At 43.4% G+C, this 24,311-nt stretch overlaps 1 protein-coding gene and 1 non-coding gene across 2 annotated transcripts in view; one reads left to right on the top strand and one right to left on the bottom strand.

Annotated features, from left to right (window-relative positions):
* The first annotated feature begins 7,026 nt into the window (after positions 1-7,026).
* LOC126199558 (brachyurin-like) overlaps positions 7,027-24,311 on the top strand; it is a 68,992-nt gene continuing 51,707 nt past the window's right edge. Inside the window, exons 1-2 of the mRNA XM_049936480.1 lie at positions 7,027-7,083; positions 23,752-23,824. Coding sequence (XP_049792437.1) covers positions 7,027-7,083; positions 23,752-23,824 — 130 coding nt within the window. The remainder of the gene's footprint in view (positions 7,084-23,751; positions 23,825-24,311) is intronic.
* Trnas-gga (transfer RNA serine (anticodon GGA)) lies at positions 16,727-16,801 on the bottom strand. Its single transcript has one exon. It is a non-coding gene; the product is annotated as a tRNA-Ser (tRNA).

The raw sequence follows: 24,311 nt of genomic DNA, 5'->3' as shown, positions 1-24,311 counted from the left end.
GCAGAAGGTTTTTTTTTACACTGTTCCTCACAAGCGACTTCCAATCAAATTGCATGCCTGAGTAGTCTCGTCTCAGTTGTGCCACTGGATTCGTGATTTTCTGTCAGAAAGGTCACACTTCATAGTAATCGTCAGAAAGTCATCGAATAACGCAGAAGTGGTTGCTGCTGCTCCACAAGGAACGGTTAATAGGGCCTCTGACGTCCCCAAATCAGCATAGACGATTTAGGAGTCAATCTGAGAGTCAGCAGCCCTCTTAGACTGATTACAGGCGATTCTGTCGTTGAACTTCTTGTAAAGTCATCATTGCAAAATGATTCACTCCAGGTAGCCTGTAAGATGCGAAGAGTGTGAGGTCATCGACATGAGTACCGACTAAAAGGAGTCCGTTAAAAATCCGTTACATCAAAAATCACACAAATATAAAGGCTGTCAGTTCAACTGAATATTTAGGGATTGCAATTACGGTAAACTTGGAACTACACAAAAAAAATATTTTGGGAGAGACGAACCAAACAATGATTTTTATTGGCAGAACATTTCGAAGAAGCAACAGGTTCGCTTAAGAAACTAACCTACGCTACACTTGTCTATATCTATATCTTCATGGATAGTCTGCAAATCACGTTTAAGTGCCTGGCAGAGGGTTCATCGAACCACCTTCACAATTCTCTGTTATTCCAATCTCTTACAGCGCTTGGAAAGAATGAACACCTATATCTTTCCGTACGACCTCTTATTTCCCTTATTTTATCGTGAGGATCGTTTCTCCCTATGTAGGTCGGTATCAACAAAATATTTTTGCATTCGGAGAAGAAAGTAGGTGATTGGAATTTCGTGAGGAGATTCCGTCGCAACGAAAAACGCCTTTCTTTTAGTGATGTACATCCCAAATCCTGTATCATTTCAGTGACACCCTCTCCCATAATTCGCGATAATACAAAACGTGCTACCTTTCTTTGAACTTTTTCGATGTACGATGGTATTTCGGAAAGTAAAGATACACCGTACGCCAGAGAAACAGAAGAGTTTTGGCGAGCAAGTTGGCAACACTGGTGTTAACCTTGAACCGTTAGCTTTCTCCTCGCTGTCATTCGGCAGTTGAACGTTGAATCTGGTTGGAGTAGGTCCTGTTTAAAATGGCTGCGCCGATTCAGAATCCCGCCAAATGCGAAGTGCTCTCCGTCATACGTTTCCTTCATGCAAAAGGTCAGCGACCAGCGGATATTCAGAAAGAAATTGTTACTGTTTATGGGAACATCATGAATCGACAAAATGTAACGAAATGGTGTCGTCATTTCTCTGAAGGTACGACCGATGTTCATGATGAACAAAGAACAGGTCGGCCATCTGTGATCTCTGATGCCCTTCTTCGGAGAACAGAGGAAGCAATTCGTGCGAATAGACGTCTCACATTGAAAGAATTGCATCAGATCATACCGGGCATGTCAATGACCACTCTTTATGAAGTGAATGTCAAGTTAGGTACAGGAAATTGTGTGCGCACTGGGTTCCAAAACTGTTAACGGAAGAACACAAAAAGAAATGGATGGGCTTTGCACTCGACTTCTTCACACGCTACGCTGAAAAAGGTGATGAGTTCCTTGATCACATTGTGACAGGTGACGAGAAGTGAGTTTATACCATACACCTGAATCCAAGCAACAATCAGTGCAATGGTTCCATTCGAATTCACCAAAAGCCAAGAAATGCAAAACGTCGATTTCAACGAAGAAAATCATGGCTTCTGTTTTTTGCGACAAACATGGCATTCTTCTGTTGGAATTTATGCCTCCTGGAACGACAATTAATGCTGCTGCATATTGCCAGACTTAGAAACATCTTCGAAGGGCAATTCAAAAGAAACACAGGGGAATGCTGACAAGTGGAGTCCGCTTGCTTCATGACAATGCTCGGCCTCACACAGCGCTCGTAACCAAAGCACTACTCAAACAATTCATATGGGACGTATTGGACCATCCACCATACAGCCCGGACCTTGCGCCCACCGACTTTCATGTCTTCAGTTACCTGAAGTCACATCTTGGTGGAAAATCATTCCACGACGATGAAGAGATCAAAGATGAAGTTGAAATGTGGTCCCGACAACAGGCGGCAACTTTCTATGCCTGTGGGATACAAAAGCTCATGCACCGACTTAACAGATATTTGGATAACGGGGGTGATTATGTCGAAAAATAACAAATAATCCGGTTAATAAGATGTAACTGACGTTTTCTAAATAAATGTTCTGTTTAAGGACTGCGAACCATTGTATCTTTACTTTTCGGAATGCCCTCGTACTCCGTCAGTCCTACTTGGTAAGGATCCCACACTGCGCAGCAGTATTCTAAAGGAGGACGGACAAGCGTAGTGTAGGCAATCTCCTTAGTAGGTCTTTTACATTTTTTAAGTATCCTGCCAATAAAACGCAGTCTTTTGATAGCCTTCCCCACAACATTTTCTGTTTTCCTTTCTATTTAAGTTGTTCGTAACTGTAATTCCTAGGTATTTAGGTGAATATACGGCCTTCAGATCTGACTGATTTATCGTGTAACCGAAGTTCAACGAACTCCTTTTAACACTCATGTGGATGACCTCACACTTTTCGTTATTTAGGGTCAACTGCCATTTTTCGCACCATTCAGATATCTCTTCTAAATCTGTTTTGCAATTTGTTTTGATCTTCTGACGACTTTATTAGTCAATAAACGACAGTGTCATCTGCAAACAACCGAAGACAGCTGCTCAGATTGTCTCCAAAATCGTTTATATAGATAAGGAACAGCAAAGGGCCTATAACACTACCTTGGGGAACGCCAGAAATCGCTTCTGTTTTACTCGATGATTTCCGTCAATTACGAACTGTAACCTCTCTGACAGGAAGTCACAAATCAAGTCACATAACTGAGGCTATATTCCATAAGCACGCAATTTCACTATAAGTCGCTTGTTTGGTACAGTGTCAAAAGTCTTCCGGAAATCCAGAAATACGGAATCGATCTGAAATCCTTTGTCAATAGCACTCAACACTTCATGTGAATAAAGAGATAGTTGTGTTTCACAAGAACGATGTTTCCTAAACCCATGTTGACTGTGTGTCAGTAGACCGTTTTCTTCGAGATAATTCATAATGTTCGAACACAATATACGTTCCAGAATCCTGCTGCATATCGATGCTAATGATATGGGCCTGTAATTAAGTGGATTACTCCTACTTACCTGTCTTGAATATTGGTATGACCTGTGCAACTTTCCAGTATTTCGTCGAGCAAACGGTTGTATATGATTGTCAAGTATGGAGTTAATGCATCAGGATACTCCGAAAGGAACCTAATTGGTATACAGTCTGGACCAGAAAACTTGCTTTTGTTAAGTGATTTAAGTTGCTTCACAACTCCGAGGATATTTACTTCTACGTTACTCACGTTGGCAGCTAATTCTGGAATATTTACTTCGTCTTCTTTTGTGAAAGCTGAAGGCTGTGTTTAGTAACTCTGCTTTGGCAGCACTGTCTTCGATAGTATCTCCATTGCTATCGCGCAGAGAAGGCATTGATTGTTTATTGGCGCTAACATACTTCACATACGACCAGAATCTCTTTGGATTTTCTGCCAGGTTTCGAGACAAAGTTTCATTGTGGAAACTGTTATAAGCATCTCGCATTGAAGTCCCCGCTAAATTTCGAGCTTCTGTAAAAAGACCGCCAATCTTGGGGATTTTGCGTCTGTTTAAATTTGGCATGCTTGTTTCGTTGTTTCTGCAACATTGTTCTGACACGTTTTGTGTACCAAGGAGGATCAGCCCCGTCGTTTGTTAATTTATTTGGTATAAATCTCTCAATTGCTACCGATACTATTTCTTTGAATTCAAGCTACATATGGTCTACACTTATACTATTAATTTGGAAGGAGTGGAGATTGTTTCTCAGGAAGGCGTCAAGTGAATTTTTATCTGCTTTTTTGAATAGGTGCATACTTCGTTTATTTTTGGAGGATTTGGGGGTTACAATATTCAGCTTCGCTACGACAACCCTGTGTTCACTATTCCCTGTGTCCGTTTTGATGCTCGTTATTAACTCAGGATTATTTGCTGCTAAGAGGTCAAGTGTGTTTTCACAACGGTTTACTATTCACGTGGGCTCGTGAACTAACTACTTGAAATAATTTCCAGAGAATGCGTTTAGCACAAATTTGGATGATGTTTTATGCGTACCTCTGGAATTAAACATGTAGTATCGCCAGCATATCGAGGGTAAATTAAAGTCACCACCAATATTATCGTATGAGTCGGGTACGTGTTTGAAATCTAACTCAAGTTTTGTTTGAACCTTTCAGCATCTGTATCATCTGAATTGGGAGGTCGGTAAAAGGATCCAATAATTATTTTATTCCAGTTGCCAACGATGACCTCTGCCCATACTAGCTCACAGGGACTATCTACTTCAATTTCGCGACAAGTTAAACTACTTCTGACAGCAACAAACACGCCACCGTCAACCGTGTTTAGCCTATCTTTTCGGAACACCGTTAGGTTCCTCGCAAAAATTTCGGCTGAGCTTATATCCGGCTTTAGCCAGCTTTCAGTGCCTATAACGATTTGAGCATCAGTGCTTTCTATTAGCGCTTGGAGCTCTGGTACTTTCCCAACACAGCTACGACAATTTACAACCGTTATACCGATGGTTCCTGTATCTACGCTCTTCCTGTGTTCGGCCTGCACCCTTTGTGACTGAAGCCCTTCTTGTGTTTTTCCGAGACCCTCTAGCCTAAAAAACGGCCCAGTCCACGCCACACAGCTCCTGCTACCCGTGCAGCCGCCTCCTGCGTATAGTGGACACCTGACCTATTCAGCGGAACCCGAAACCCAACCACCCTTTGGTGCAAGTCGAGGAATCTGCAGCCTACACGGTCGCAGAAGCGTCTGAGTCTCTGATTCAGACCCTCCTCTCGGCTCTGTACCAAAGGTCCGCAATCGGTCTTGTCGACTATACTGCAAATTGTCAGCTCTGCTTTCATCTTGCAAGTAAGACTGGCGCCTTTACCACTTCTGTTAGCCGCTCGAAACCAGAGATAAACTTTTCTGATTCAAAGGGACATACATCATTGGTACCGACGTGAACAACCACCTGCAGTTGGCTGCACCCTGTGCTCTTCATGCTATCCGGGAGCACCCGTTCCACATCTGGAATGACTTCACCCGTTATGCACACGGAGAGCACACTGGTTTTCTTTCCCTTCTTGGCAGCCATGTCCCTGAGGTGCCCCATAACGCGCCTAACGTTGGAGCTCCAAACTATCAGTAACCCCACCCTCTGTGATTGTCCAGATCTTGCAGGCTGAGAGGTTTCCTCAAACAGGTCAGGTGACAACATCTGGTTCAGTGACAGTGTCAGCCACAGACAGCACCTGGAACCTGTTTGTCAGACTAACCGGGGAGGCCTTATGTGCGGCCGCCTGGGTAGTCTTTCGCCGCTTGCTACACCCCGGGGCGACTCCCACTCGACCACAGGTGAGGGTTCAACCTCAGTGCGCGCAGTAACTGGGCTGGCCACCGGTGGGGACCGATCGGAGGACTCGGACATGCTGGACGTCGATTGGATCCCCACAGCCGGCCCACAACATTAGTGCCCATCCACTGCAGCTTCAACCTGTGTAATCGAAGCCATCACAGCCCGAAGCTGAGAGCGAAGTGTCACAAACTCGGCTCGCAGTCCCTGTCCGTACTAAGACCGTGGAAAACTAAACTATGCAGATAAACGGACTATCGGCACGTGCTGCGCAACTCTACGGTAGACCCTGACGAAAACGCAGGAACTGGGTCTAATAAATTAAGTTAATACGCAGAGATTCAAAACCCTAACTACCGAAACACTCAGGTGAACCTAAATAATTCACCCATGATTAGGAACTTTTAATATGTATTAAAGTCGGTTTACTTTCCGACGCAAACTAAAACGCGAGAACTGTAGCTATTAGATATTCTTTGGAATCGTGCTGTACGATATGGGATCGGTATCAGATAGGAGTGTTGGAGGACATCAAAAAAGTTGAGAGAAGGGCTTCTCGTTTTGTATTATCGCGAAATAGGGAAAGAATGGCACGGATATTATATGGGAGTTGAAGCGGTCATCATTTAAAAAAGGGGTTTTCGAGTCCTTTTCACGAAATTGCAGTCAATGGCTTTCTCCTCCGAATACGAAGATATTCTGTTGACACCCACCTACCAAGGAAGAAATGATCATCGTAATAAAACAACAGAAATCAGAGCTGACACGGGAAGATTTAATTGTTTGTTCGCCACGCAATGTTCGAGAGTGGGAGGATAGACAAATAGTCTAAAGGTGGTAGATGAGCTCCCAACCAGGCATGTAAGTGTGAATTGTAGAGTAGTCGTGAAGTTGGAGGGAACGTGAAAAACGAGAAAGTGTGAGAATCAGATGTAACCAAGTACTCAAATGCTTATAAGGCAACTGTCTACAGTGTTTTAGTATATGTCTAAAAAATAAGAAGATAATAATAAAAGTATAGACCTATATTGCAATTGTAATTTATATTTTGTTTTTCGGTTTCTTAAGATATGAGATTTTATAAAAATCCTAACGTGGCAGACAAAATGAAAATAATTTTCAAAATCAGCGTTAGAGATAGATTCTGGGAAACCATTTTCAGAAACCATCTGACAAAAATTTTAAAAATCCTAGTTGTGCAATCAAATGCGCCATCGGCGGTCTTTTCTTTGTTTGTCGGGAATATCCGTGCACTTCATGTGCCAGTATCTGGTCTGCGAGAAGAGGGCAAATATCGGAACTGTAGGTGGTAAAGCGCCACTCGAGAAGTGAGACAAGTCGCTTTTTTCAGCTACTGCTTAAGGCTGTGACGCAATACGCTCCTCACTTGTAGCTGTCAATTTCTGACTGCTGATATCGTACGCTGGGGCGAGGTTTAAGTGTAGAGGACCTGTGAAGCGCGCACCTATGTGGGGTATATAAGGAGTTGCCCGTTGGGGCAGAGGCACACCGCCGCCATGACGACTCTCAGCCTACACCTCCTGGTCCTGGCCGCCACAGTCATCGCTGCTCAGGTGAGGGACTGTCTAAACTCTGCTCAACTGCAGCACTAGCCATACAATTCTGCTGCCGTTCGTTGCGTTGTCCTCGGCGTGGCGAGACGCTAGATTCCTTTGCGCCAAACGTTCACTGGTGTGGACAGCTACGATCCTCCACATCATCTTCACGTAGGCATTATTTCGTGTCTGTGTTACAACATCAGAGCGATAATCTTAGCGAAATCATTTACTGCTTCCTGTATCTTTTATAATATTTAGAAAATCAGTTACCATGCTATTCAATCTGCACATTAACCAAGTTGTGAAGGAAACCAAGGAGGAATTTGGAACGAGAAATAATGCTGAAGGACATGAAACTAAATTTGAGATTTACCGGTGACACCGTGGTTCTGTCAGCGTCGGAAAATGGCTTGGAAGAGCAATTGAATGGAGTGAATCGTGTCTTGAAAAGATGATGTAAAATGTATGAAATGAACATCTACAAAAGTAAAACAAGGGTCACGGAATGTAGACGAATTAGGTACTGTTGATAAAATTATATAAGGAAATGGGACATTAAAAGCAGTAGATGAGTTTTGCTATTTGAGCAGCAAAATAATTGACGATAACCCATGAAGACAGGAGATAAAATAATTTCTGAAAAAAGAGACATTTATAAACATCAGATATAAAGTGTTGGGAATTTTTTTTCAAGGTATTTGTGTGCAGTGAAGCCTTGCACAGTAGTGAAAGTTGGACGATAAGCAGATCAGAGAGAAAGTTTTTCAAATGTGGTACTACAGTAGAATGCTGAAGACTAAATAAGTAGATCTAGCAACTAATGAGAGGGTACTGAATCGTACCGGGAAAGAAAGAAATTTACACTGAGGTGACTAGTCGTGGGATAGCGATATGCGCACATGCAGATGCCGATAGTATCGCATAGACAAGGTATAAAATGGCGGACCATTGGCGGAGCGGTCATTTGCACTCAGGTGATTCAATTCGTGTGAAAACGTTTCCGACGTGATTATAGCCGCACAACGGTAATTAATAGACATCGAAGGCGGAATGGCAGTTGGAGCTAGAAGCATGAGACATCCCATTTCGAAAATACTCCGAGACCCACATTGTAAATAATTTACCGAGAATACCAAATTTCAGGCATTACCTTTCACCATGGACAATACAGTGGCCGACGGCCTTCACTTAATGGCCGGCCGGTGTGGACGAGCGGTTCTAGGCGCTACAGTCAGGAACCGCGCGACCGCTACGGTCGCAGGTTCGAATCCTGCCTCGGGCATGGATGTGTGTGATGTCTTTAAGTTAGTTAGGTTTAAGCAGTTCTAAGTTCTAGGGGACTGATGACCTCAGAAGTTGAGTCCCATAGTGCTCAGAGCAATTTGAACCATTTTGAACCTTCACTTAATGACCGAGAACAGCGGCGTTTACGTAGAGATGTCAGCGCTAACAGACTAACAACATTGCGCGAAATAACAGCAGAAATCAATATGGGACGTGCGAAAAGTATTCTTTAGGACAGAGCTGTGAAATATGGCGTTAATGGGCTGTCGCAGCAGACGATCGATGCAAATGCCTTTGCTAACAGCACGACACTACCTGCAGCGCATTTCCTCGGATCGTGAACTGTCGGTTGGACTCTAGACAACTGGAAACCGTGGCCTAGTCAGATGTGTCCCGATTTCGCTGATAGTCAACAAGGCACTGTGCGAGCTGGTGGTGGCTCCATAATGGTGTAGGCTGTATTTACATGGAATGAACTGGGTCCTCTGGTCCAAATGAACCGATCATTGACCGGATACGGTTATGTTCGGCTACTTGACGACCATCTGCAGCCAATTTTTTTCTCTGCCTGAGAGCTTCGTATTAGTTTTTAACGAATACAACTTGAGAGACCAATCACACACGTGATTTATTGTTTTCACTGTTTGCTCCCTTGATCTCGATTTTTTGTCAAAAGGTCGGAATGAAGTGAGTCACACTGTAAGCTAGCTATCCATCTTTGCAACTCGGATTACATAAAGTCAGGAGTAATTATCAAGGGTGGGTACGAGTGCAGGTAAATACCGGGCTACACGTCACTTCTAGTGATATGACGTAACTGGTAAGGGGTGGTGAATATTACGCTTTAATACTACAACATAAGTTAATGACGTCACGGCACATTATGCAAAATGGCGGTAAATATTAACGTAATTTAGGGTGTTTGACTGACAATTCAGTATGTGGCTAAATTAATGACGTCGCGACATATTATGGAAGGAAATCTTTTGCAGTAAGGTGCAAGGCTCAAACATATTCATTACAAAGCATGACATTTTTCCTAAATTTGATTCTTGCTAATTATTAGCTGTTTAAGCTTATGCTAGTTCACCCTTGCCTCTAGGTACATTGCACACGTCCGTCACCTTAGTGAGGTTAGCCTGGTGGGAATACCTAGTAGAAAAAATGAAATGAAATGTCGCGTGGCTGGGGTCTCCAGTCGGGTAGACGGGTCGTCCGGTGCAAGTCTTTTTAGTTGACGCCACTTCGGCGACTTGGGAGTCGATGGGGATGAGATGATGAAAACACCACAACACCCAGGAAACTGACTCATACCGACAGGTATTTACGTGATACCAGTTGCCATCCACCTTTCCAGCGTGCAGCAGTCCTTCGGACCTTGGTTAAACGAGCATATGCTGTCTCGGATGCTGAAAGTTTACCACAGGAGCTGCAACATCTTAAGGACGCGTTCAATAATAACGGCTATACGGACCGACAAATTCGACGTGCTTTTGAGTTTGGACCTCTACCTGAGCCTTCTGAAGACACCTTTAGGTCTGTGGCTTCTCTTCCGTGTGCTGGGAATGTGTCCGCCAAGATAGGTAGACTTTTGAAGAACTATGAGATCACATGTGCTTGTCGTTCGCCAGCTAAGATTCGAGCACTTCTTGGCTCTGTCAAAGATGATCTAGGTTTGAGGAAGTCTGGCGTTTACAAAATACCGTGTGAGTGCGGAAAAATTAACATTGGTAAAACTGTTCGCACCGTCAACGACAGGTGTATTGAACATAATCGCCATACGCGATTATTACAACCAGATAAATCTGCAGTGGCTGAGCATTGCCTTTCAGAGGGACAAAGGATGCTATACAATGAGACGCAAGTAGTTGCAAATGCTTCTCGGTACTGGGATTGTGTTTTAAAAGAATCTGTTGAAATCAGACTAGCGGATAATATCATTGATCGTGATAATGAATACCCGCTAAGTAAAACGTGGAATCCTATTTTATCAGACATGAAGAAACAATGGCATCTGAATCGGCCGGCTATGAATAATAATTTGTAACGATATATCGTTTTCAACAGCATTCACCACCGGAGGCGCTGCAACCCTTTTTGCGCCAGGGGCAGCAGGAATGATTGAGCGCGTGCGCACTGTATCTAGCGCATGCGCTATTGTACTTCCGATGCATATAAAGGTGCAGTCATTTGCGAGTGGAATCAGTTATCGGCGAGAGCAGCGTTGTTTTTCTCACCTGATGATGGCGGCCAAGTGGACTGCTGAAATATTGTGCTCAGATGACAGTTTGATCCGGCTGGAAACCCGACAAGAATTTGATATACTAATACGCCGGGAAAGTTTACATAATCACAACACAACACCCAGTCCCTGAACGGAGAAAAACTCGATCCAGCCGGGAATGGAACCCGGGCCCATTTTACATAGCATTCGGCCGCGTTGACCACTGAGCTATCGACGCGGACGCCTGGTAGAAATATCACAACTCGATATATGAACTCCTGCTAAGTAATCGCTAAGTTACTACCGAATCTTAAAACGAGCTCCTCCTCGTATTGGTAAAAATAACAACGTCACGGCATATTTGAGTACATATTAACGAAATTTATGACACTAGTGTGTAAATTAACAACAAAATTCTGAGGTTTACAAATTTCCAAGACTGTCAACCAAAGACATGCGTAAATTCGGTGTGTATAACAATTAGCGCACTGTTACAAATACAAACCTAGATTACCTGGAAATCGACCCTGCTTTTGCTTAATAATGCGGGTTGGATGCACCAATTGGGATGCCTGCAGGTAATGTAACTTCTTAATCGGCCGCGAGCGACAGAGCTCCACGTGAGCAGTCACCACTGCGCCAGATTAACTCCCCAGGAATGGTAGAGAAATTTGCATTGTTTAAACAATGTGTATGTGTAACCGCCTCTGATGCGACCGACCTAATGGCTGGCACAGACGACACTGCTACGAAATCGAACATTGAGGGAGGGGTCATCCCTCCCCTACAAACCAGTCGTAACCCACCAACGTCACATGGCTACCGGTGGAAATCTGTGGGCAACTTTGCAGATAAGCGTTGCTAACAGTTTCAGCGCCTAGCGCTTCCTTTGACAACAACAACGAAGTTCCCCCCACCTGCCCCAAATGATCCCATTTTTTATGCTATGGCCTATCAACAACACCAGGATCAGCCATCGCTCCCAGCAATATAAAAACACACGTAATTAAAATTCACCCCCCCACAAAACGATATTTAAACAAATAAACTCTTGTTACATCACTCCTTTATTGCCGGCCACTGTGGCCGAGCGGTTCCTGGCGCTTCAGTCCGGAACCGCGCTGCTGCTGCGGTCGCAGGTTCGAAACCTGCCTCGTGCATGTATGTGTGTGGTGTCCTTAGGTTAGTTAGGTTTAAGTAATTCTAAGTCTAGGGGACTGATGACCTCAGATGTTAAGTCCCATAGTGCTTAGAGCCATTTGAACCACTTTGAACTCCTTTGTTATTATTTATGTGTGACGTCATAGTGTGTGTTAAAAAACTGGCATTATTAGGTCTACAACATCGCTTCTGCCATTCTGCAATAGATGACAGTGGCGGCAAGTGTTGGTGCAGGTGGTGGGTTGTAAGAGTCATACAATAAGCTTAGGCATTTGTAAATTTAACGCCATCAGAATACTAGTCGATTTGTGATTGCATTATAAAGTTATTCTCGACTGAATAGGTCAGTTTAAGAGCCCAATTCTTGTCATTTGGGGGAAGTTTTAATTTTCTGCTTTAAGATGAAGAAATCTGCGACCGAAGCTCATAAATGGTGGGTGTGACCTATGTGTCGCACCTTTTAGAGACAGGACGTGCAGAGAGTGGGCTTCAACGCTTCATGAACGGTGATCTTTTCGTCGAAGACAGGCATAACGGTGGAAGGGAGAAGGTTTTGGATGCTACTAAACCGACGGGAAAAATGACAGGAAATCACTATCGAAAACAGATGATACACTTGTGCAAGCACTGGAAGACAAACGGTCACAACAGACGCATGACAATACTCTATCCCACGTCGCAAAACCCGTCAAAATGTACTTGGAAACGTTGAAATGGGAAGTCCTACCCCACCCGTCGTATTCTCCAGACATTGCTTTCCCTAATTACCGCCTTTTTCGATCCATTGCACACGGCCTGACTGTCCAGCACTACCGATCAAATGAACAATGCAAATTTAGATCGATTCATTCATCTCCTCAAAAGACATGCACTTCCACCGCCGCGGGATTCGTGTGCTGCACGAAAGATGGGAGAAAGTAATGGCCAGTCATGGTCAATACTTTTAACCTTAAATTATCTGAAAGTTTTTCACAATAAATCCTCGAAATTGAGAAAATCTGCTTAAACAATGCTGTAGACCTAGTACAATGATCTCACAAAGTTTTCTGTGTGCACTTCAAAGCATGACCTCAACCACATACGAGACGTCTGAATGTTTAATAAATGCCCACTTGCTGAGTACCATGTCTTCATTATCACTGCACTATTAGTATTCACTGTACAAACACCTTTCGTTACTTACATTATTTTGCCCTGACCACTTTCATATGAAGCACGTAAATGCCTGCCTAAATAGCACATAAGGTATTAAATAAAACAAATGCCTCTTGCCGAGTGCTGGGCCGGACAAATCTTTCACTGACTCGCAGCACTCCCTGCCACGTCGACAACCATCTGAGAAGTCAGGCGTCCCACTATACCCTCCATATGAGGTGTGTGAGAAAATCAACTAATTTTGAACCACCGAAGTTTCTATTTTTTCTGAAGAACAACATTGTCCCCTTCAAACCCCTTCGGCAGCTGTACACCAGCGGAGTCGTCGTTCTAAGTATTGGTTGCAGCGCTGAAAGGCTTCAACTGATAGGGCCTTTAAACATATCGCTCAATTCTTTTGAATATTCTCTCCAGTTCCAAAATGACGTCCTTTTACGATATTTTTCAATTTCGGGAAAATGTCACAAAGATTCAGATCAGGTAAATAGAGAGGCTGTGTAACAACGGGAATGACTTTTGAAGTCAAAAATTCCGTATTGGAAGTGGCTTTCCGACATGGGGCATTGTCATGATGGAACATCCACTTATCTGCAGTGTCCAGACTCACTCTATTAGCCCTTCTCCTGAACTTTCAAGGACATCTTTGTAAAACACTTGGTTGGTAATTTCTACTGGAGGAACAAATTCTTTGTGCACGACACCCCTACCGTGAAAAAAAGCAAATCAGCATTGTTTTGATTTCTGAATTGCTCATTCGAGCTTTTTTCGGCCGAGGAAGTGTCTCAGTGTGCCACTCATTTTGCCGCTCTGTCTCAGGATCGTACTCAAAAATCAAGGATTCATCAACAGTGATCAGACGACTGAGCCATTCGTGGTCATTGGCAATCTTATCAAGAAGATCAAAGCATACGTTTCTTCTATTGTCTTTCTGCTCAGTTGTGAGGTTCTTTGGGCACCATTTGGGCACAATGACGCAACACGTTCGACGTTTCCGTCTGCTTTATAGGTTGAAGGTCTGCCTGTGGGAGGTTCGTTTTCGACGTGTTCTCAGCCTTCCAAAAATGATTTGTGGCAGTGAAAAAACATGTGCTCTTGATAACGAATGTTCCTCAAATGCCTGTTTCAACTTTTGAAAAGTCACACTGGCGGATTCCCCAAGTTTAACACAAAACTTGATGGAACAATGTTGGTCTGCATTCCGCTGTTTCATTTTCGCAAGACGCAACAAAAACATGACTTCACTGATAGTGCTCTCAAAAATCATGTGGTGACTTTACAGAGTTAAAAGTCGGTCTGAGCACCTGCAATGGAAGAACACACAAGTCTACACAAGTAGAACACAGTGTTGCCAGATCGCACGCGGTGATGTCAGTTCATTACTTTCTCACACACCTCGTATACATTAACCGTCTAGCTAGCGTAGAAGACCCAGCTCAGTCTCGAACACTAACGCATTGTGATTCTTCAGTTTCTCGCTGCGTATTTCTTGCTCGAACTGTCCACGGGTGTATTGCCGGTCCACTATGGGCCGGCCGTACACTCGTGGACAGATCGAGCAACTTACGCATTGGCTGTCAGTAACTGGTGAAAAATGTGCTACGCAAACTGATGACAGGGGATCACCAATCTGTGTGTAATATTAATGGTCCAGAATTCCATTCACCGGCGCGAACCAGCCTTCGCCAGATAACTCATACCACCTCTTAAGATGGCCGCCTGCTAGAGGAGCCACTCACTGAGATAGAGATCTTGTGTGCTCTCCAAATCAGTCACCGAACGCTGTATGAAGGTTACCTTAAAAATTACTTTCAATACATGGTTCACGTACGCCGTTGAGCGCATCTTTGAGCTGCTGGATTTACCCATACAGACTTAGTAAAAAAAAATACGACAGCATCCTGTGTAAAACGAAATGCATTATTTAGTAACAAATGCATTCCTATATGTACTCGATGCAAGAAAATCACGAGGTGTAAAATACTGGACGATAAGATTTTAACACTAACCCTCCTCTCCACTGGTTCTCATATACCATTAGAGCTCCGACACCGCCACGTCTACGACACTGTCACTGAAGATGATGTACAAATCAAGTTCAGGGCCTGATCTGCCTTCGTAAGTCAGTAGATAGGATATTACTAAATCTTTTTTTTATTCTCCTCTAAGGTTATAAATACGAAAATTCGTTTGGAAACTGTCTATAATCCTTGCATGTGATGATTTCCTCTTATAGCTAGGAATCTGATTGGTAATTTGATACAGGGAAATATGTTTAACATAATTACACTGACGGAAAAAATTCCAACACCAAGAAAGAATGTAGAGTAATGAAATATTGGGAACACATTTATCTGGGTAACATATTTAAGTGATTAACGTTGCAAGTTCACAGGTTAATGTAAGTGTGAGAAAAACCATTGCAAATACGAAATGTTTGTACATTAATAACCGGTGTAACTGCCAGACTGTTGAATAGAAGCGTTCAAACGTCCTTGCACTGTGACGTGCAGGTGCTGGATGTCTGTCTGTGTGATGAAATTCCGTGTCTGTTGCATTTGGCCGATCAATACAGGGACAGTCAATACTTGTCGTTGAGGACGCTGCAGTTGTCTCCCACTGAAATTCCATATATTCACGATTGGAGACAGATTTGGTGACTGAACAGGCCAAGGCAACATATCACATTGTGGAGTACGTTGAGGTACAACAGCAGTATGTGGGCGAGCTTTATCCTGTTGGAAAACACCCCATGGAATGCTGTTCATGAATGGCAGCACAGCACGTCAAATCACCACCAGACTGACGTACAGTTTTCTGTCAGTTTGGTGGGATAACTACGAGTGTGCTCCTGTCCGGTGTGTCTGGCACTCAAGCAGGTTGGTTGCACGCCCTTAACTGGACTCCTCGTAACGAACATACGGCCACCACTGGCACAGAGGCAGAACCAGTATTTATCAGAAAACACAACAGAGCTCCACCCTGCCCTCTAATGAGCCATCGCTTGACGCCACCGAAGTCGCAATGGTGGTGGTTCGGGGCCAGTGGAACGCAGGCTACTGGTTGTCTGGCACGGAGCTGTTCTTCAAGTAACTGGTTTGTAACATTTCATTGTTTCAATGTAGTGCCAACTTCTGCTCAAATTGCTGGTGCACATGCAGTGTTATGTTTCAGAGCCGTATACCGAACACGATGGTCTTCCTTCCCGATATCTGGAACCGGGCGACCGCTACGGTCGCAGGTTCCAATCCTGCCTCGGACATGGATGTGTGTGATGTCCTTAGGTCAGTTAGGTTTAAGTAGTTCTAAGTTCTAGGCGACTGATGACCTCAGAAGTTAAGTCGCATAGTGCTCAGAGCCATTTGAACCTTTTTGAACTTTCCCGATAGCACCACGGGGCCGTCCGAAGCTCGGTCTTTTTGCGACCTACATTCTCATGATCACCGCTGCCAGCAGTCATACAGTCTCCAGAATGAGATTTTCACTCTGCAGCGGAGTGTGCGCTGAAATGAAACTTCCTGGCAGATTAAAACTGTGTGCCCGACCGAGACTCGAACTCGGGACCTTTGCCTTTCGCGGGCAAGTGCTCTAACAACTGAGCAACCGAAGCACGACTCACGCCCGGTACTCACAGCTTTACTTCTGCCAGTACCTCGTCTCCTACCTTCCAAACTTTACAGAAGCTCTCCTCCGAACCTTGCAGAACTAGCACACCTGAAAGAAAGGATATTGCGGAGACATGGCTTAGCCACAGCCTGGGGGATGATTCCAGAATGAGATTTTCACTCTGCAGCGGAGTGTGCGCTGAAATGAAACTTCCTGGCAGATTAAAACTGTGTGCCCGACCGAGACTCGAACTCGGGACCTTTGCCTTTCCCGGGCAAGTGCTCTACCAACTGAGCTACCGAAGCACGACTCACGCCCGGTACTCACAGCTTTACTTCTGCCAGTACCTCGTCTCCTACCTTCCAAACTTTACAGAAGCTCTCCTGCGAACCTTGCAGAACTTGCACTCCTGAAAGAAAGGATATTGCGGAGACATGGCTTAGCCACAGCCTGCTCTTGCCCGCGAAAGGCAAAGGTCCCGAGTTCGAGTCTCGGTCGGGCACACAGTTTTAATCTGCCAGGAAGTTTCAGTCATACAGTCGCTACGTTCCTGACAAGTCTTTCTGCAGTATCGCAGAAGGAACATCCAGCTTCTCGTAGCCCTATTACACGACCTGCTTTCAACTCAGTGAGGCGCTGATAACGGCGTCATTGTTTTAAAGGCATGCTTGACTGACAACTCTACGTCCAGTTCAAAAGTAACTAACGCGACTGTTAAAGCGCCTATTTAAAGAAAACCTGATCTGCGTCCTCATAGTGGCGTTACTAGCGCCACTCTTATGTGACTGGCGCGAATTTTGAACAGACGTCATCTTTCAGATGTAGAAATACGCCTGCCAACTTTCGTTTGTCTCGCACAACGTTACTTGGTGTTGGGGTTTTCCCCATCAGTGTGTAAACCATATCTATTTGTGCAACCTGGTATATGTCTCAGGCTGACGAGCGGTTTACGTAACGTGACATTTTTACGTAACGCACATTGAAAAACGCGTCGAATCATTTCCCCAAAAGTATAAGTAATAAATAATTATAGATTAGACTGATCATAATGAGTAATCATGCACATTTTATGACAATATTGACATTCGCAAGGCATTGTGGAATTATGACACTATTGCAGATATAACACCATCTGTTACAGCATTAGAACAGCACCTTACAACACAAATCGACATCACGAATGAACCAGTCACACCACGAGATTTTTGTCCGTAGCGTCATTATGTGTTCTATTTTTATTTTATTTATTAATTTTTGTAGTAATGCCCAGAAATGCCGTCATGATCACATGAGAAACTTATTATCCACACATGGCGGTTCAAAAAAAAAATGGTTCAAATGGCTCTGAGCACTATGGGACTTAACTGCTGAGGTCATTAGTCTCCTAGAACTTAGAACTAGTTAAACCTAACTAACCTAAGGACATCACACACACCCATGCCCGAGGCAGGATTCGAACCTGCGACCGTAGCGGTCTCGCGGTTCCAGACTGCAGCGCCAGAACCGCGCGGCCACTTCGGCCGGCATGGTGGTTCCTTAGGTTAGAAATACAGATGCAAACTTCAATCTAATCTTGCAACTCAGTCTGCTGTACATCCTTAAATTCGATGAACTTTGATCTCCCAATGGGTTTTTCTTCCACCATACGATGAGAATCACGAAATCAATCACACGTCCCCTCTCGAGAATTGTTACGCTTATGACTGGTAAATGGTTATTTTTCCTTGACCAAAACACCTCTGAATCCGAATCAGTGAAAACTGTGGTATGCATGTGATAATTATAGATGAGATCAGTCCAGATGGGCGACATCACTTCCGGTTTGAAGTACATACTGTTCTGCGTATCAGACAGATAATTTGTAATAATGGATTGTGTGAACTAGCTCATCTCCACTTTCCCTGTGCTCTACCTCTACTAAAATAAAAAAATCGCCTGCATATTAAGGCAGCACAAATAAACCACTCTTTTGGAAGAGGTGTTCTTATTACCACACGAACTTCTCGACTGATTGGTGATAAAAGTACATAAAATTTCATCACAGAAAGGTCTAGGACAGGAAGCGCATTTTTTTTTTATTTTAAAGATAGAAATCTGATGTGAAGTCACACATATATCGCTGCTTCCCATCTACGCTGCTACAAAGAGAGAGCTAGTGAGAAATATCTCTCTCGCCAACACATAGTAGATATGTAGCAGGGAGCAGGACACAACCGCCGATCAAGAGACACAAACCACAGTAGAGAATATGGACCTGACGCCAATAAGCAGTAACTCATCAGAATATAGTCTATATTAATCTTAATTACGTATCCCCAATTACTTCCATAAATAAACGTTTATTGAAACCGCACACACTCTAAAAAGTTTCATAGATAGTTGTCTATGTCTGCTTGACACATTGACTTTTCAGTACCTAAATATTTGCCTTCAAGACAGTCAGGCTTCAAGAGATGTATAGCTGCTCTTCGCATTCTCAGATTTACTGTCCCAAGAATTTTCCATGTCCTTAACGCAAGCAAAAAACCTTTGGGCAGATATTGTGCCCATACTGATTTTGAAATATTATTTACTTGTAACGAAAGACAGCCAGTAGTACAACATAAAATAGCACCAAGTTATACTCTAAAGCAGAAATGTGAGCATCGCTGTTTGTTAGTTCCTGTAATCGGTTTCCAGGTTAAATAAGAAAATACAGACATATAGAGCACAATTTCGTAACCAATTATCGGTCTTCATTACCCGGAATGTGAGTACATCAACACAAGTCAACAGTATTTGCTTTAATTACCTGAAAGATGCCGTTTTAGATCCCAGATCAGTCTGTGTCAGTACTCGTAAACCCCAGGGACATGGGGTGGAGAGCGTGGATCCAGCAACAACAAGCAACATGCACGTGTTTTGTTTGTGTGCGTAGTGCTACACCAAACACGCATACTTAGCGATGTATATTTGTTATATTATAAATTCTGAAGCCTACAAAAAATACGAGATGCTCCTCTCAAGCTGACAACTGTAGGGAAGAATGTGATAATATTATCCTAGCATGGAGTGTCATCATTATGTACGGGTGACTGTCATATCTTTTTAAGTAGAACTAAAATACATACTTTTTTATAAAATAATACGAACAATTTAGACTTCGACCGTCCATTCTTACTTCATCCTGCGATTATCTGCAGTTGTAACAAACGTCTCAGAATACATTATTTTACACAAGCACACCAACTTCACAAGCACACAAACTGCATAATTCCATATTAAATAATTAAAATTATAGACAGATAGCATTTTGCATTAGACCCCCATAGGTCAAATATAGTTTCCAGAATGAGATTTTCACTCTGCAGCGGAGTGTGCGCTGATATGAAACTTCCTGGCAGATTAAAACTGTGTGCCCGACCGAGACTCGAACTCGGGACCTTTGCCTTTCGCGGGCAAGTGCTCTACCATCTGAGCTACCGAAGCACGACTCACGCCCGGTACTCACAGCTTCGGTAGCTCAGATGGTAGAGCACTTGCCCGCGAAAGGCAAAGGTCCCGAGTTCGAGTCTCGGTCGGGCACACAGTTTTAACCTGCCAGGAAGTTTCATATCAGCGCACACTCCGCTGCAGAGTGAAAATCTCATTCTGGAAACATCCCCCAGGCTGTGGCTAAGCCATGTCTCCGCAGTATCCTTTCTTTCAGGAGTGCTAGTTCTGCAAGGTTCGCAGGAGAGCTTCTGTAAAGTTTGGAAGGTAGGAGACGGATACTGGCAGAAGTAAAGCTGTGAGTACCGGGCGTGAGTCGTGCTTCGGTAGCTCAGTTGGTAGAGCACTTGGCCGCGAAAGGTAAAGGTCTCGAGTTCGAGTCTCGGTCGGGCACACAGTTTTAATCTGCCAGGAAGTTTCAAATAAAGTTTAGTCGATGATTCGTTTCGATAGCAAAGGGTAAAGATTCAAGATGGCAGCAATTTCAGACATACCATCTAAGCACGGATGTAAACACACACTACTGTGTGTGTGTGACAGATGCCCCACGACCAAGGATATAGTGGATGTGGTTTTTTTCTGTACGGATCGTGGTGTGGTATTAACGTATTACAACATTAATTTGTTGTTTACAGATACCCGCATGCTGATCCTCTCGTTACTATTTACCATAATTTTGGATAATATTTCGAAACTTCGCTAATTTAGTCACACACTGCATTGTCATAGTGTGTTACAGCATAAATTACGTTAATTTTTACCATCATTTTGCTCGATACATCGTACCGTCATTAATTTAACCTCACACTGAATTTTCACAGTATCTCACACACTAAATTACATTAATATTTTCCGCCATTTCGCATAATATGGCGAGATGTCTAATTCATGTCATGGCTACAGTGAAGCATACAGACGTGCATATCTGAAACCTGGTACAGTAGCTCACAGCGAACGACAGATTGAAACAATAAGAATTTCGTGCACTTTAAAAAGGTTACTAGGTGGGGGTGTAATGAATTCATCGGCCCTAGTATTCGAAGGAACTAATGTGAACCCGAATCTGTACCATGACACGGAAACTGACCATCTCATCGAACGACAAACGTTAAATTTGAAATTGGATAAATACACGTAAAATATCTGGAAATGTTGCAAATATTATTACGCCGAGCCTTGCCATGCAAACTATAACCTCGGCAAGATCTGGGAATGATCGACAAAACTTGAATTCAGTTCTTCTTTACGCGTTACTCAACCACAGCGGTAGCTCTGCAGCTCGAAACACCTGCAGGAAGCTCCAGACAGAATGGGCTTGACAGTTCCCGGCGAAACCACGAGGCATGTTCTCCTCTCATTGGCTAGCGTTACAGCTCGCCGCAGTGTTTCACCCGAGGCCCACGAGGAAGACAGGCCGTTGCACATACGTCACAGCACGTGACACTGCACGTCTTACGAGCGCCAGCAGCCGTCGCCGGCGGGGAGCGAGTGACTATTTAAGAAGAGTTTAATAACTCTCGATTGCATATTTAAATGAACGCAAGTACTCGATAGCACACGACAATGTCAAGGCCTGTAGTGAGTGCCTTCTCAATTAAATACTGATTTCCCGTGGGCCCTGCAAGGAGCCGAGCTTTCGCGAAGTGTTGTGGACAAGCCGACTAGTGCGACGTAGCATGGCCCGTATATCTCGGTGGTTCCCGATGTACCCATTATGTTCGTAATCCATGTCGTCAATGACCGATTGCTCAGTACAGAAACATCTTTGCAGAGTGTGCCATCTACAGTATGCGGAACGAAAATATATTACTGAAAACATGGGTGAAATATCAACTACACTGTGACAAAGGCATGCATTGTGTGCTATACACATTATTTTAACATTACGTACGTAGAAAACTAACCAGAAGCTGTCTGTAAAAAATGGAAGGAAGGTTAGAGTTTAATAACCCATCGACGACGAGATCATTGGAGACGGAGTGCTTGCTGGGGGTGGAGAAGAAAACCAGCAGCGTCATTTTCAAAGGAACCGTCCTGGCAAAGGGGAGACGTGTGCTAAATCAACACAAAAAAAGAAACGAAATTGCTTTTTTGTCATTTCAAAAGGTTTGCAGCTTTGTTTCTAAAATGAACCTTCTATCATGCAAAACTGATGATTATTTTCCGAGATATTGACATTTTTTCCAATACGTCACATATCAAGCGCCAATCTTTGTTTATATTTCAATGATTTCCCACCCTGTAAACTAGGTGACAACTGAACGCCGTTTGTCGATACGAGATGAACATGGGTTTCTTTTGTTTATTTGGAAACAACTTTGAGGAAAAGGATGTCTCACAAATTCTGAAATAAACAAGCAGCAAACTTAGTATGGGTTCGCCATAAGAAGGGACTAATGATTTAAAAAGTGTGAGAAGAGTTGCGTGGGCATTTTTTTCCCCATAAGGTATCAAGTGATGAAGATCCACAACATGTCCTCTGCCCAAGCGGCCCTGAAATTTTGTACAAAAAGGAACGGGCACTGTGTTCTGGCGAAAATTATAAGCATACGCTAGTAGATAAGAGCACAATGAAACCTGTAATTAAGGGCTTGCTAATAGTGATCTACTCAAGACGTGCTTAGAAGGTAAAACTCAAAACCATGAAAGTTTGACCTTGTAATTTCGAATCATCCGCCGAAAACGCTGTTTTTGCTCTATGAAACTTTTAAATTTGTTGTTGTAGACGCTGTTTTATGTTGTAATGATAACGTATCATATTGACTAGGAGTCAATGCAGGTACAAACACAAGACAGGCGTTACAAAAATCTATTTTTCATGAATTCGTAAAGCAAACATTGCTGCGCCAAATTGCACAAAAGAGGTGATAAAACAAAGAAGAGCCAAGAATATAAGAAGACGCCTACGATCAGATGATGCTGAATATGGTGCAGGAAAATGTTAATTGTAAAAACTGTTATAAATATGTGTAATCAATACACAATAAAACTTTAAATCAGTTTTTCTCAAAACTAAATTTTTTGACCGATAGGTACCTTTATTTCCGGAACTGTATGTTACAGAAACTTGAAATTTTCTACGGTTGTTTTAAGACGAAGACGACAAATAAACATGTGCACATTTGGCTCTATAAGTGTATTTCTTTTGATTCAGGATCAAGAAGAAGACTCATGTTCTTAACATTTCAACCCAGTTTTTTTAAACAAATGTCAACGGAGCTCTGTACTAGATTAAAGCAATAATTACTGTAAATCTCCTTTCCAAGTTTCAGGATTCTATCTTTAATAGTCTGTTCAGAAATGGTAGCTAAACACCTTGAAAACCTGCATTTCTGTCATAGGGGAAACGGCTCGCGCCTGTCTCGTCTCAGCGATTTTGGTAAACCATGTGAAACCTAAACATGGATTTGAAACAGCGCCCTCGCTAATGCTAGTCTAGTCTCTTGCCACTGCACCCCATCCTCGAACTTTCAGTGAGATGAAACGGCTGCGTTCAAACACTTGCAAGAAAACAGTACTCTACCACAGCCGGTGAAGACGTGGTTCATAGAAACCTTTCTGGAACGTTGCGAACCACTACTGAGACAGACATTTTTCCTGTACCGTCATGTTTTAATTGCGCCAGTTCGGGCAGCTGATTATGGTGCGCCCTAGATATTAAACTAGCCTCACATGTTTATCACTTACCAATGTTCATCCTGCGTCATGTGGTACTGTTTACTGTTATCGAAAGATTTTTTTATATGAACTGCCAACGCTAACCCACGACCTTTTGTCTCTCGCAGGCTGCAGTGAACTGGAGCGACGTCAAGCCCATGCGAAACAATGTTTCAGTGCCCGTCAAACCCCTCAAGGTTGGTAAGTATGAGACACTGATATACTAGATTGTAAGCTCATGCTTGATAGAGGGAAGAGATAGATGCCTCTCTGAAACAGAAACGAGATTGCCCCTTATATCCAGTCCAGAATACATATTTATGTTTGACCAAAACAGCACGTAACTGAAATGGGGAAGTAAGAACATGGTTTGACTCGTGGTACATCCTGCTACGATCTCTTAAACATTATGGGTAGTGCAAATTGCCTTCACCATAGACAATGCTGTTTCGGTAGAAAACTCAGGCAGAATCACTGCTTGATATGCGTAACAGATGGAGGGGGGGGGGGGGGGTCTTATGGGACAAACCCGGATCAAAGCCGCATCCAAGATTCGCCTAGTACACCATCCAGCATAAGTGCGGATTTAAGGCGTTTCCTCACGCGTGTCATGTCGAACGCTTCGCTTTCTCCCCATTTATCCGAAACAACTACAGCATGGCAATACTGAAAAAAAGAAATCATACTG

This window comes from Schistocerca nitens, chromosome 8, assembly GCF_023898315.1.
Source record: "Schistocerca nitens isolate TAMUIC-IGC-003100 chromosome 8, iqSchNite1.1, whole genome shotgun sequence".
Taxonomy (NCBI): Eukaryota; Metazoa; Arthropoda; class Insecta; order Orthoptera; family Acrididae; genus Schistocerca; species Schistocerca nitens.
Note: the sequence above shows the minus strand (reverse complement) of the source record. Positions and strands in the feature narration are given on the sequence as shown.